Source organism: Euleptes europaea, chromosome 6, assembly GCF_029931775.1.
Source record: "Euleptes europaea isolate rEulEur1 chromosome 6, rEulEur1.hap1, whole genome shotgun sequence".
In the NCBI taxonomy this organism is placed as follows: domain Eukaryota; kingdom Metazoa; phylum Chordata; class Lepidosauria; order Squamata; family Sphaerodactylidae; genus Euleptes; species Euleptes europaea.
In genome coordinates, this window is record NC_079317.1 from 82,909,587 (window position 1) to 82,922,311 (window position 12,725).

The window sequence follows — 12,725 nt, forward strand, 5'->3', positions numbered from 1 at the left end:
CACATCATGTATCAGTATTTTTATTTGGTGTTACCTGATTCTGACACAGAGATTAGAGGTGAGCATGAAAAAGGAACCAGAGGGCAAAAATATCAAGCAAAGTATTGTTTCACTGGGTAGCATACCATTTAGTAGCATATCTAGAAGATATTGTTTAAGATGCAAGTATCTCAGTGTGATGGATACCAGGTCATGGCACCCTTGTTCTCTTCTCACATGGATCTCAGTATTGTTTTTGACATTGTATTTTCTTCCCCTTTTTCCATCTAACACCAACCATGCAGGAAGAGGCAGGACTTCCTCCTCAGATTATACTGCTATGGCATTGCCTTCCCCAGTCTACACTTTACCCCCCAGGAAGCTGGGTACTAATTTCACCAACCTCAGAAGGATGGAAGGCTGAGTCATCCTTGAGCCGGCTACCTGAAACCGACTTTTGTCGAGATTGAACTCAGGTCGTGAGCAGAGCTTTTGACTGCAGTACTGCAGCTTATCACTCTGCGCCATGGGGCTCCCTGATTTGGGGGGTGGGTGGTATTATAGAATATTGCATTATTTGATCTCCTTTTTAAAAGTTCTTGTAACAAGAATTGCAGTTAAGGTGATACAATCCTTTTTAAAAATCAATAAAATACAAAGGTAGGATTGTAACGTAGACAGCTCATCCTTTACAAATGTGATTGCTAAAAGTGATGAAGAGATGAAATTTGAGCTCTGGGAAAGACAGTACATTAAAGTATTAACGTCATTGAAAATGAAGCATAATTGGAGTCTAACTGAAGCAATGGCTTTATAAATGTGATACTGCAGTATTTCTGACAAATGCAATGTTATTAGTGACGAAGGATGAGTTCATATGTATTTTCAATGCTTTGATAAGTGCATTTTTATTCATTATTTCACGGCTAGTTGAATGTTTTCATGGGCCCTTGGGCAAAAGTTTCCATGGGTCCCTCCACTGCAGTTCCCTTCTCTGCTGAAAATGACATTCTTTATTCTATTCCCAACTGTGGTTCCCTTTTTACTTTTGTTACCGTGGAACCTGGGGGAAGTAGATGTATGTGAGTATACACTAATCCACAGCCCCAGACCTTTTGGGTCCTGAGTCTTTGTATACACGGATTTCAGTTTGGTGTGGTATTTTCCCATAAAATAATGAGACCATTGTTTTAGAAAGGTTAACTTTTATTAACGACAAATTAATAGGCTGAGTACAAGACGGAAAGGAAACGTAAAAGGCAGATCGCCGGTAAAACACTTGGCAAGTCAAAATAAAACACTTCATATGTCTACGTTGGTAAGTCCCAATTCATCAATTACTACAACATTTAATAAGAAAGATGCCTAACATGTCTCAGTCCTGGACTATTCAGTGAGAGACTTCCAAGGATGTGTGCATATTTCTGAAGAGCATGAAAGAAGGAAGGTTAGATAAGGGAGGGGAAGAATGAAAGATAATTCAAGGCAGAGGCTTGGAGATCTGAAAGGGAGAGTTATGCTGGGACAGAAAGGTGGAGCATAAATTTTGTAAAATAAATAAAAATGGTGGGGCTGGCAACAGCCAGAGAACCAGGGAATCTAGAGAGAGGCTTTGGGAGAGACCAAGATAGGCTGAAGTGTACAGCTAAATCCCAGATCTTACGTACTTAATCTTGTATCTTTGCTGGGTGGGGGGCTGTTCTGTGAGAGTAAAATTATGTTATCTTATTTGTCAATTTCAGGATTCAAGGAACTTATTTCCCCAGCTAATATTGATTTAGGACAAAGCTAACTGTGACCTGAGATTGTTCTGATATTTGGGTTTATCTCAAAAACAGTGATTGAAAGGAGACTGCTTTGTTCTCTCTGAGATGTTAGACTGTCTTGAGAATCAGTTTAACGCTTCTGTAATATTTGTCCTTTGTGGTCACAAATACTGACCATGGTTTTCATGGCTGCCATCTGAAATGATTTCAGCTAATCGAAGTGTTTGCTTTTTAGGATGAATTTTCTTGCAAAAGGGTGCCTCCCTTTGCATTTAATGGATTTCAGCAGCATATTTCCTCTGAATCTGGTCAAGTTGCTTCTTCCCCTCGCCTTTTGGGACCTGTTCTCTGTGTCTAAAGTGAGAGGAGGGGGGGCTTTAGCTGCTCTTTTTTCTACATTCCTGGGCAGCCTGAGGCCCTAGACCAGGGGTGTCAAACTCATTTGTTACGAGGGCCAGATATGACATAAATGTCACTTGGTTGGGCTGGGCCATGACTCGCCAGCCCAGATCGAGAGCTCTGTGTGTGTGTGTGTGTGTGTGTGTGTGTGGTTGCCACGGTCGGCTCATGGGCCGGATAAAAGCCCTCAAGGGGCCAGATCTGGCCCGTGGTCCTTATGTTTGACAACCCTGTAGGGGTGCAAGTGGAACATCTTCCCTGACTGAGCCACTTGAGCATAACTGACTGTCACTCCTTTTTGCTCCACTGGTGTCAGGTGGGCAAAAAGGAGTCACAGAAGACCTGGGGTTCCTCTCTCTTTTTAAAATATCTTTCATTGATAAAAGGAAAATTGCCCCAGAGGCTTCTGCAAGATCCTGATCTTTCATTTCTCAGTATGTGTTTGTGTATGTGTGTGTATGTGGGGGGGGGCAGAGGTTCCTGGAAAAGGAAGGAGAGTACACAATTATCTTGTGCTTTGGTTCTGTCCCACTGCTACCAGACACTTTTCCTGTTGAGAAACAGGAGACTGAGCCAGCATCGCCAACTGATCATACTATGTGCTGTCTTGTGTTCTTTGGCAAGTGGCCGACCATGTCATCTCCTGATACTGGCCCTGTCTTATCTATTCAGAATCATGTCGGAAATAATGCTCATTTAGTGTAGGTTTTTATTTTACTAATTGGCTTATTCCCTATGGTTTCTGATGTGCCAAGCATCCCATCATCCCTGCCTCTCTCTCTTTCCCCTGTGCCCACATCTGTATTTGGACAGAATGGAGTGGGTGCAGAGGAAAGCGACGAGGAGGCCAAGCCCTACAAGGAAAGGCTGAGGGAGTTGGGAATGTTTAGTCTGGAGAAGGAGATTTGGGGGATATGATTAAAGGGCTGTCCCTTGGAGGAGGGCAGGGAGCTGTTCCTGTTGGCAGCAGGACTCACAATAATGGGTTTAAATTGCAGGCGGAGAGGTACCAGCTTGTTATTAGGGGGAAAAATTTTTACAGTAAGAACTGTTCAACAGTGGATTCGGCTACGTAGGGAGGTGGTGAGCTCCCCCTCACTGGCAGTCTTTAAACAGAGGCTGGACAATCACTTGACAGGGGTGCTCTAGGCTGATCCTGCATTGAGCAGGGGGTTGGACCAGATGGCCTGTATGGCCCCCTTCCATCTCTGTGATTCTATTTCTCTTCTTTCCACTCTTCATTTGTTAGAGCATCCCTCCATTCCAAGGTTCTGCGACAGCCTTGCATGTCCCCTGCTGTTCCTCTTGTACTCTTCCCCCAAAATCATCCCAGGTCAGCAAAAAAAAAAAAAAAAAATTTTCCCCTTTGGGCAGCTAACCCTATGCATTCAAAGAGAAGTACAAACTGGCTTTACAAAATGATTAGCATTGGTAATAAGATTTAAACAAATTTACATTGAAGATGATGAAATATTAGTTCTTTCTAGGATGGCATAATGAAATGAAGTTTAGTGAGTAATGGCTACAAATTGGTTTTGGATTTTTTTTTATCATGTGGTACATTACATTGTAAAAGTTCTTTGTGGTGGTGGGAAGATTTGGCACTCATATCACTGGCCACAGAAAAACCTCTTAGATTAGATCATTTCCATCTCCACCAGCACAGTGTGGTACTTTGCTCTGAGACTGTCAAAGGCAATTAAATTCACAGCCGCCTTCTGTTGCAGCTGGAGAAAGACCACGTATATATTAATTGTATGACAAATGTCACACTTCAGATTCCTTATATTGTACAAGAAACGCTTTGCTGGTTTAAGATTCTAGCAGCCGGGCCCATACACCAGAAATGTTGGGATGATACATTTCTGACAAGCAATTCATTTGGCTGAGGGTTAGAAAAGTACACCAACCCAGAAGGTGACTTTGATGTCTACCGAAACCAGCCACGACTCTCTGCTTGAATCTTGTTTATGTCAAAATAAAACTTTTTAAAATTGCAACGAGATAAAGCCTTTTTGCTCTCTAAAAGAAAGAGCCCCGTGGCGCAGAGTGGTAACCTGCGGTACTACAGTCCAAGCTCTGCTCACGACCTGAGTTCGATCCCAATGGAAGTTGGTTTCAGGTAGCCGGCTCAAGGTTGACTCAGCCTTCCATCCTTCCAAGGTCTCTAAAATGAGTACCCAGCTTGCTGAGGGTAAAGGGGAGATGACTGGGGAAGGCACTGGCAAACCACCCCGTAAACAAAGTCTGCCTAGTAAATGTCGGAATGTGACGTCATCCCTTGGGTCAGGAATGACCCAGTGCTTGCACAGGGGACCTTTTTTAAGCACCGAAAATATGATCGTTTCTGGGCAAAAAAATTAAACATCACATGTTAGAACTCAGCATTCTCAAAGGAATGATTAGTGAAAGGCAAATGGCCTCTTTGGGGCTTTTGTTTGCCATTTTACCTCTTCTTAATCCCTCCTGACACTCTTTGCCTTGTTTACAAAGCCTACTGAATCCATGGCTTCCTTTCGGCTAAAATGTCTGCAAAGTACATAGAAATCAAATTACAGCCAGATTCCAGGAAGGGACAGAATAGACACTGGAGGATTTCTGGGATCTCAGTGCTCCAGAATGTCACATCCCATGAGCTTTCATTCGTGAAGAAGTTCTATGTGAGTGAAAAATAAAATGGTTTTACTCCAGACACTAGTCCCAGGAATCTGTGCGGTGATGGTGGGGTTCTACCTCAAGATAGATTTTAGGTAATCCATTATTTTCCCAGGGCCATTTAAGAAAGGTAGCTGAGAGAGGCACCTCAGACTGTGTGTGATTGTGCCCAAAGAGAACATGTGCCTCAAGCCAAGTTACAGGTTCTTGTTATTAATGTCTGTTATAAATTGAATGAACTTTATTACTAAGTTTAGATCATGATGGGTAGCTGTGTTAGTCTGTCTGTAGTAATAGAAAAGAGCAAGAGTCCAGTAGCACCTTAAAGACGAACAAACTTTTTGGCAGGATATGAGCTTTCATGAGTCACAGGTATCTGAAGAAGTGAGCTGTGACTCACGAAAGCTCATACCCTGCCAGAAATTTTGTTTGTCTTTAAGGTCCTACTGGACTCTTGCTCTTTTCTGTTGCTAAGTTGATACGTCAAAAGTACAAACCTAATACATTTTGAAATATATGGGAATGAGTTTAAAACACAATGTCTTTCACACTTTGAACACAGAGATGAGCATACTGTCCTTGTTCTGTTCCTTTATTATTCTTTTCAGCTGTATATTTCCTCTTTCCAATTTACCTTAATTCCAGTTTAACTTGGAGAATCTCTAAAAGTAATTCTAGGATTGGCTCACTCACCATTTGCTGCAACTTTGTTCCTTTGTTCATCCATCTTCTCTCTTTGTTACCAATGCACACATGTGCATTGGTTGAATACTGTGGCCTTGATGTGATCATATGTATCAAGGTTCTTTGAAGGCTACGTTTCATTGATGTATACATGCATTCCTATGAACTAAGAAAATGTCAGACAAAAAAGAATTTTGATTCAGCTGTTCATACAATTACATTATTTTTTGTCTCTGCAAAAGGCTATAAATGAAGGGCATCTTGGCCATCTTCTGAGCATGGAGTAGGGGTCAATGGGGGTGTGGGGGGGAGGTAGTTGTGAATTTCCTGCATTGTGCAGGGGGTTGGACTAGATGACCCTGGTGGTGGTCCCTTCTACCTCTATGATTCTAATGCAATAAATACATAAATGATCATGTTTCGTGAATGGTTGAATAAACTTTGGGAGCATGGACAGCAGGATGCAGGTGACTTGGAAACTGAAAGCTGCTTCAAACTCTACGAACCCTTCTTTCACAAATGTTGAAATAAAAGTGGAAACAATGGATAATTCCAAATGCACTGCTTTCACTTTGGAATCGTGGAGGATTTGAAACTCGAGGGAGAAATTCAGAATTTGGAAACAGTCCTCAACAGCGAGCCTGCCTCCCACTGCCTCTTCCCACACTGAAATCACCTATCTCCAGAATCTCAGTTTTTCTTGGGAGGCCTGATTATAGCAAAAGTTTGGTTTAAATGTTTAATACAAACTGTTAGAAGAGAAACATGTACAGCAGAGTAATAAAATGGAGCAAACAAAACAGTCTTTAGATGGAGGCTGAACAAATAATGATCGTGCTTAAAGTATCGATCTTGAAGTCCTTGAGGTTGTGAGCTACGTTTCCCAGTAATGCTTTTCCATTATGCATTTGACCCAATAAAGGCGGGCTGTGTGCGTAGCAAAACCCTTCAGTGTTGCTATAAGTGGAAGCTCTTCTGTTTGCAAAGCTACATAAATAGAAACACAATGAAAAAACAATTGTACCTGACACACTAGCAAAAGGGAGAAAAAATCACACCTTTTTGCAAAAGAGATGATATGGTCTATTGGGACCAGTATGTGCTTTTTGAACTAGGAAGCTTCTGTTCATGCTTATTGGATTGCTTATTGTTCCATATTCTTGTTCCATATTCTTTTGCAAGTCATGGAAGAGTGATATGTATATATCCTTGTTTTGCCTAGCAATTGCACAAATCCCAAGGAGGAAAAAAATCTTTCTCTGTTCCTCACTTCCCTTTTATTGTGAAATTGTAGCTGTATATATATCCCAAACCAATTATTTGGGTCCATGGATCACATACTTATTGAGATTATAATGGAACACATGAAGCTGCCTTATACAATATGCCAATAAAAGTCATTTGATTGATTTGATTTGATCTGCCTTATACTGAATCCGACCCTTGGTCCATCAAAGTCAGCATTGTCTACTCAGACTCCAGCGGCTCTCCAGGGTCTCAGGCAGAGGTCTTTCACATCACCTTCTTGCCTAGTCCCTTTAACTGGAGATGGTGGGGATTGAACCTGGGACCTTCTTCATGCCAAGCAGATGCTCTACCACTGAGCCACGGCCCTACTCATCGATGTGTTGGCTGTATTCCTTGGCCATGTCTCTCTTTAATTAAAACTAGCTTGATCCTGGATTAGGAATCAAGTAGTCACTTCTCTTTCCTGTTTTCCCACCAAGAGAGTATTTGAGTGTTGGAATCAAGAGGCTTTGCAACAAGATTTCTGTAGCCTGCAATCATTAGAGATGTTCTGAAGTCAAGGCTGACTAGGATTGTGTGAAGGATGCAAGTTGCAGCTGTGGCCCGATTGCTTTCCATTATCCCTTAGAAGCTCTTTGATCCATTGAACTTGAGCAGCATAGTTTTAAATCTATTGTTTGGGGGATATAAGGACTGAGATAAATTTTTCCACTGCCAGTGTAGCCTTAGGATCCCTATCAATAAAAAAGGCATTATATCAGACACAGAGGCATTATATTTATCTATTAAAAGAGGAGATATATATCGTAATCTAAGATCCTCATAGAAACGACATTCCAAGAGCACATGAGCTAGTGAATCAATGGATCCGGAAGAGCACAGACAAGTCCTTTCTGAATATGATTGGTTCAAAAATCTACCTTGAAAAACCATAGAAGGGTTAGTGTTTAATCTAGCTAGAAAGAAGGCTCTAGAGAGATGAGGAATTGTCAAAAAATAGATACAGGTGGGCAAGCCATGTGGAGGTGGTATTCCGAAAAACTGAGATGAGCAAACGCGAAGAGCACAAAAAGATGTGCTAACATAATCAATCTCTTTGATATGCATTTTTATTATAGCGAAAGCTATAATCCAAGACCTCTTATCATATTCCACGAGATGCCCATCAGAGACAATTTCTCATCAAAGATTTTTTGCCATGAAGATCTATATGAGTCATGCTTCAGAAAGACTAGATACCCCTCAGTACTAAAAAAACAGCTTAAGATGCAGCTTAAAAGCAAGCAACTATGCCCTAGCTTCAAGATAAGAAACATTTTTGGCATGCAGAGGGATCAAGTTGAGACAAAGTATTTCTCTTAAGACCCTCAAAAACTTTCCTTTTCCACACTAGGTGACTTACAGCCTATTCCTGAGCTGAGGTGTACAGGGAAGAGGCGCAGCTGCGCCTCTCCCTAAGCCGATTCCTGTATGCCGTTAAACAAAACAAAAAAAAGCCTTTTTTTGGCTTTTGTTTGTTTGTTTGTTTAACTGGGGCTTTTCGCCCCATAGGGAACAGCGAGGCTGTGCCTGCTAAAAAGCCGAAATGGGTTAGGGAGCCGCCTAGCCAGTGGCTCCTCCCCCCCGGAACGCCCCCTGCACCGGCGTGGCCTCTCTACACCGTGGCCAGTGCCACGGAGAGGACGCGCCGGCAGAGGGGCGAGGCGTGGCCCCACAGCGCTCGTTCGCCAGCGACCCTGGCCTCCCCGCCAGCGTAAGTACGTGTAATCACGCAATTACACGTACTTACGCCAGCAGCGAGGTCACTCCGTCTCCTGAGGGGATTCGCCCCCCCTCAGGAATGGGCTGTAAGGGTTGCCAGTCTCCAGGTGGTGGATGGAAATCTCTTGGAATTACAACTGGTTTCCAGGTTACAGAGATCAGTTCCCCAGGAGAATATGGCTGCTTTGGATGGTGGACTCTATGGCTTTATAACCTGCTGAGGTCCTTCCCCTCCCCAAATCCTGACCCCCCTAGGCTGTACTCCCCAAATCTCTAGGAATTTCTCAACTCAGAGCTGGCAAGCCTATCAAGTCACTGCTGGCTGAAGTTTTAGTACCACTTTTTGTCCTTTGAAAATAGCCATTCACCTGGTAATGGTGTATCATTATGTAGACAGTCACAAAGGGCAAAGCAGGCTCATTTAGCGGGATGCTTTCATTTGAATATCATTTCTTGCTGTCACATATCTGAAACAATTTTCAAACAAAAAATAAGCCATTGGGGATTGTGAAGAACTTATGCTGGCATACCACTGCTTGAATATCAGGCATGGGGGGTCCTTATAATGTGGGCCAGGGGTTATGCTGCCATTTCACAAATTGCTGAAAGAAAAGGCATGGCACATTTTGAGAGGGGAGAAAACATCTGTGGAACGCACCACTACATTTCAGTTTGACTCGCTCTTTTCAATATTGTTGCCATTATTCAACTGATAGATAGAGATAAAGCATCAGCAGAGCTTGGAAGTCTCTTCCCAAAACAAACGGCACATATGAGAGCGCTTAAATAATTCACCTCCCAATTGTTTCTATTCCTCTCCCATTGTTTGAAGACTTGGGACTTTCCTGTTATTTATTCACCATTTTAAAGAAAGAAGTGAAGTTTACCTAACTCTACTGATAGCTTGTTTGTTCAACGTTAATAGGCTTTTTAAAAGTCCATTGGTTCATGTAGCTGTTCATATGGATATTATGTACTTAATATTTAATTAATGATGAGCGAGAGGGAGAATTTTTGTTGCCGGGATGAAACGGAGAACGTGGCAGATAAAGAATGCCTTGCTTTAAGTCTGTGGTTCAGTGTATCATACTGTTGGCTAAATAAATGTTCTGCAGCATTAGAAATGCTTCATTTACTGCCAGGGCTCACTTGGAATGCTGATTCTGGGCAAATCAGGGCCTACAAACTGCAAGCCTGTCCTGGAAGCCTTGCTCCCTCCCTCCCTTTCCTTGAACACATGAACACACATGAAGCTTCTTTATACTGAATCAGACCCTTGGTCCATCAAAGTCAGTATTGTCTATTCAGACCGGCAGCGGCTCTCCAGGGTCTCAGGCAGAGAAAGGTCTTTCACATCACCTACTTGCTAGTCCCTTTAACTGGAGATGCTGGGGATTGAACCTGGGACCTTCTGCATGCCAAGCAAATGCTCTACCACTGAGCTACAGCCCCTCCTTCCTCACCTCTCAGCAATGAATATCTCATTAAGTGGTGCAGTTAAGACTCTGGACTTGTGTGGTTTTATGGAGCTCACCTCCAATGTATATGGTAATGTATTCTCTAGATTCTGCCTGTTTTGGGGGGTCCTGCTGAGCGCATGTACCAGAGCCCTGCGCTTCTGTCCCAGCGTCCAGCCCTAACAACATCATTTGTCTCATTTCCTTCCCATTTTGGCTTTGGTCATGGCCTAGCATTATATCTATGTGGAAACTAACCATAGTTGATGCTAACCAAGTTGGAAATGAACTCACAAACCGTAATCAGGAGGAAACTAGTTAGCAGTAGACTTGGTTAGCATTGGTACATAACCATGGTTAATGCTGATTGTTCTCCTGGAAGAGGGAATTCATGAGAGAGGTTGGTAAAGTACTGGATCCCAGTTTAGAAGCCGGTGTTTGCAGGGAGCCACCACTCTGCTCCAGGCCTGTTTAGGTTTTAAGAGTCTTACTTTTTTATCCTTACTATAACCCTGTAAAGTAGATGAGGCAGAAAGTATGTGACTGGCCTGAGTTCATCCAACAAGCTTCCATGATAGTGAGGGGATTTGAACCTGGGTCTCCTAGATTCTAGCCTGTTACTCTAACCAATACACCATACTGGCTCAGGGGAGGGAAGAGTCTTTTATTCAGATTAATTTTGGAATACCAAAGGGTGGGTCTTCTGTCACGAGTTTAGACAACTCTGTAATTCTTCCATAGTTAATGGCTATAAATGTGCCCCTTTATGGTGATATACTGCAAAACTGAATATTTCTAATGCTAAAAAATCTACCATTCTACATTTTCACCACAAATAACAAGTTTATATAGTTGTTGAGTTTATGTGCATATATCGAAAGAAGAATAAATAAATAAACAAGCTGAGTATATTCAGCATGTGGTAGGCACTGAATGACCCGTTGGCTTAGCCTTCAATTGTTCAATGATATTGATAAATAGGGGAGATGAATTTTCGTCTTTATTACTGTGTTGTGCATGTAGGAACGTATGTTCATTCAGTTGGGTGTAAGCAATTGCTCCTTTGCTTTAACATAAAGCAAGAAAGCAATTGGTTATGCACTTTAGGAGCTCAAACAAGTCATGAATAACGGACATGGAAATTTATTCCAACGTTCTTAATCAGTGACACATTCTTCAAGACTAACAATCTGACATGTGCTACTGGAAAGACATGCTTAGGGTGTGATAAAACAGACTCACGGGCTCGGTAAACATCACCAACCCAGATACTCCCTTACAGAACGCTGATGGCAGGTACACTACCAAGAATCTTTAGGATGAGGGCCCCACGATTGCTGATTTGTCTGAGAAGAGGCTTTAGGTGCAGTTGACATCTCACTGAAAAAAATGGCTAAACTTCCATTGTTGCTGCTGGGTCATTACAGCTGAAGTGCTTTCTGGCTGGTCCGGCATCCAGCTAGGGAGCTGGCTCCGGTTTTCTCCCTGTTTGTGGACACCTTTGGCTTTTACTGCAGGCTATTGCAGCAACAGTAGCATCAGCTGCGGTGCCTAGAAATGTATTCCCCTTTATTTCTGTGTCTAGCCTAATGAGCAGCTTTTATTTTGTGCAAGAGACATGTCGAAGTCTCCAGAGCTTCCCCGGTCCCCTACTTTTATGGCTTATGCTCCAAAGGAATTATGCTTAGCCCTCAGTTGTTGTCAGCTGTTTGTGCCCTGGTAGAGACTGTGTCTTGGACGTTTGATTGCTATGCCTAACTTCATTTGTATTCCTTGTACAGAGGAGCTCAAAGAAAAGCTGAAAGAATATGTGGATGAGGTGACCGCTCGGAAGCCCGGGTTCATCAAGGTGGTTCGACACAACAAGCAAGAGGGGCTGATTCGTTCTCGCGTCAGTGGCTGGAGGGCAGCCACGGCTCCGGTAGTTGCCCTCTTTGATGCTCATGTAGAGTTCAACGTGGGATGGTATGTCTCTTGCTGCGTTTGCATCTGTGCCTTTGATAGAGATTGTTTCCCACAGTTCAGAAACTACCACAGAGATGTTAGGAAGAAATCTTCTAAGACTGCATTAAATTTAGACCATGGTGCATTTTCAAGTGTTATATAAAGGAAGTCTGTTCAGTTCAGTGGCATTTTGGTTATTGCTTTCCATAGAATGATGCAGACCTCCTCCCCACCCCCAAAAAAGTAACTGTGTTGTGCCAAGGATCTCACAGCCCTTTTCATAGCTTTCTTTTGATGACAGAAGAACTGTGGATAGGGGTGAAAGTGTTTGCACGCTCAAAGAGATGGCAATAGACCCTGCTGTCATTCTTCTTTATGCTACCATGTGGCCAATCTTATACAGGTTGCAGTGAACACATGTACAATCCATGCACAGTGTACACTTGATTTTTTTTTTTTTTTTTTTTTTGCAACTGAATGTACAACCAAGGGGCTGTGGCACAGTGATTGGCATGCAGAAGGTCCCAGGTTCATCTTCGTGGCTTCTGTGCAGTCCCGCATGGGACTGCGCTTGCGCAGGCCAGCCGCGGAGAACTGACTAGAAAGCTTTTAGGAGCTTCAGAACGCCTGGAGCGCTCCCCCTCCCCTCCGTCCCAGGCCGAGAGCGAGCCGGCTTCCCGCCCAACGGTCATGTGACGGAGGGAGGAGGGGCGCTCCCCCTCAGTTCTCTCTTCGCCGCCGTGGAGAGAGCACTAGCTTTGTTTCAGAGCGTCTTTTCTGTTACCGTATTGAGTTCATTGCAGCTGAGATCTCTATATTGCAATGCAAATAA

General features: G+C 43.0%; 1 protein-coding gene across 1 annotated transcript in view; it reads left to right on the forward strand.

Annotated features, from left to right (window-relative positions):
* Nucleotides 1–12,725, forward strand: part of GALNT18 (polypeptide N-acetylgalactosaminyltransferase 18) — a 362,192-nt gene that overhangs the window by 246,548 nt on the left and 102,919 nt on the right. The window contains exon 4 of the mRNA XM_056851671.1: nucleotides 11,731–11,914. Coding sequence (XP_056707649.1) covers nucleotides 11,731–11,914 — 184 coding nt within the window. The remainder of the gene's footprint in view (nucleotides 1–11,730; nucleotides 11,915–12,725) is intronic.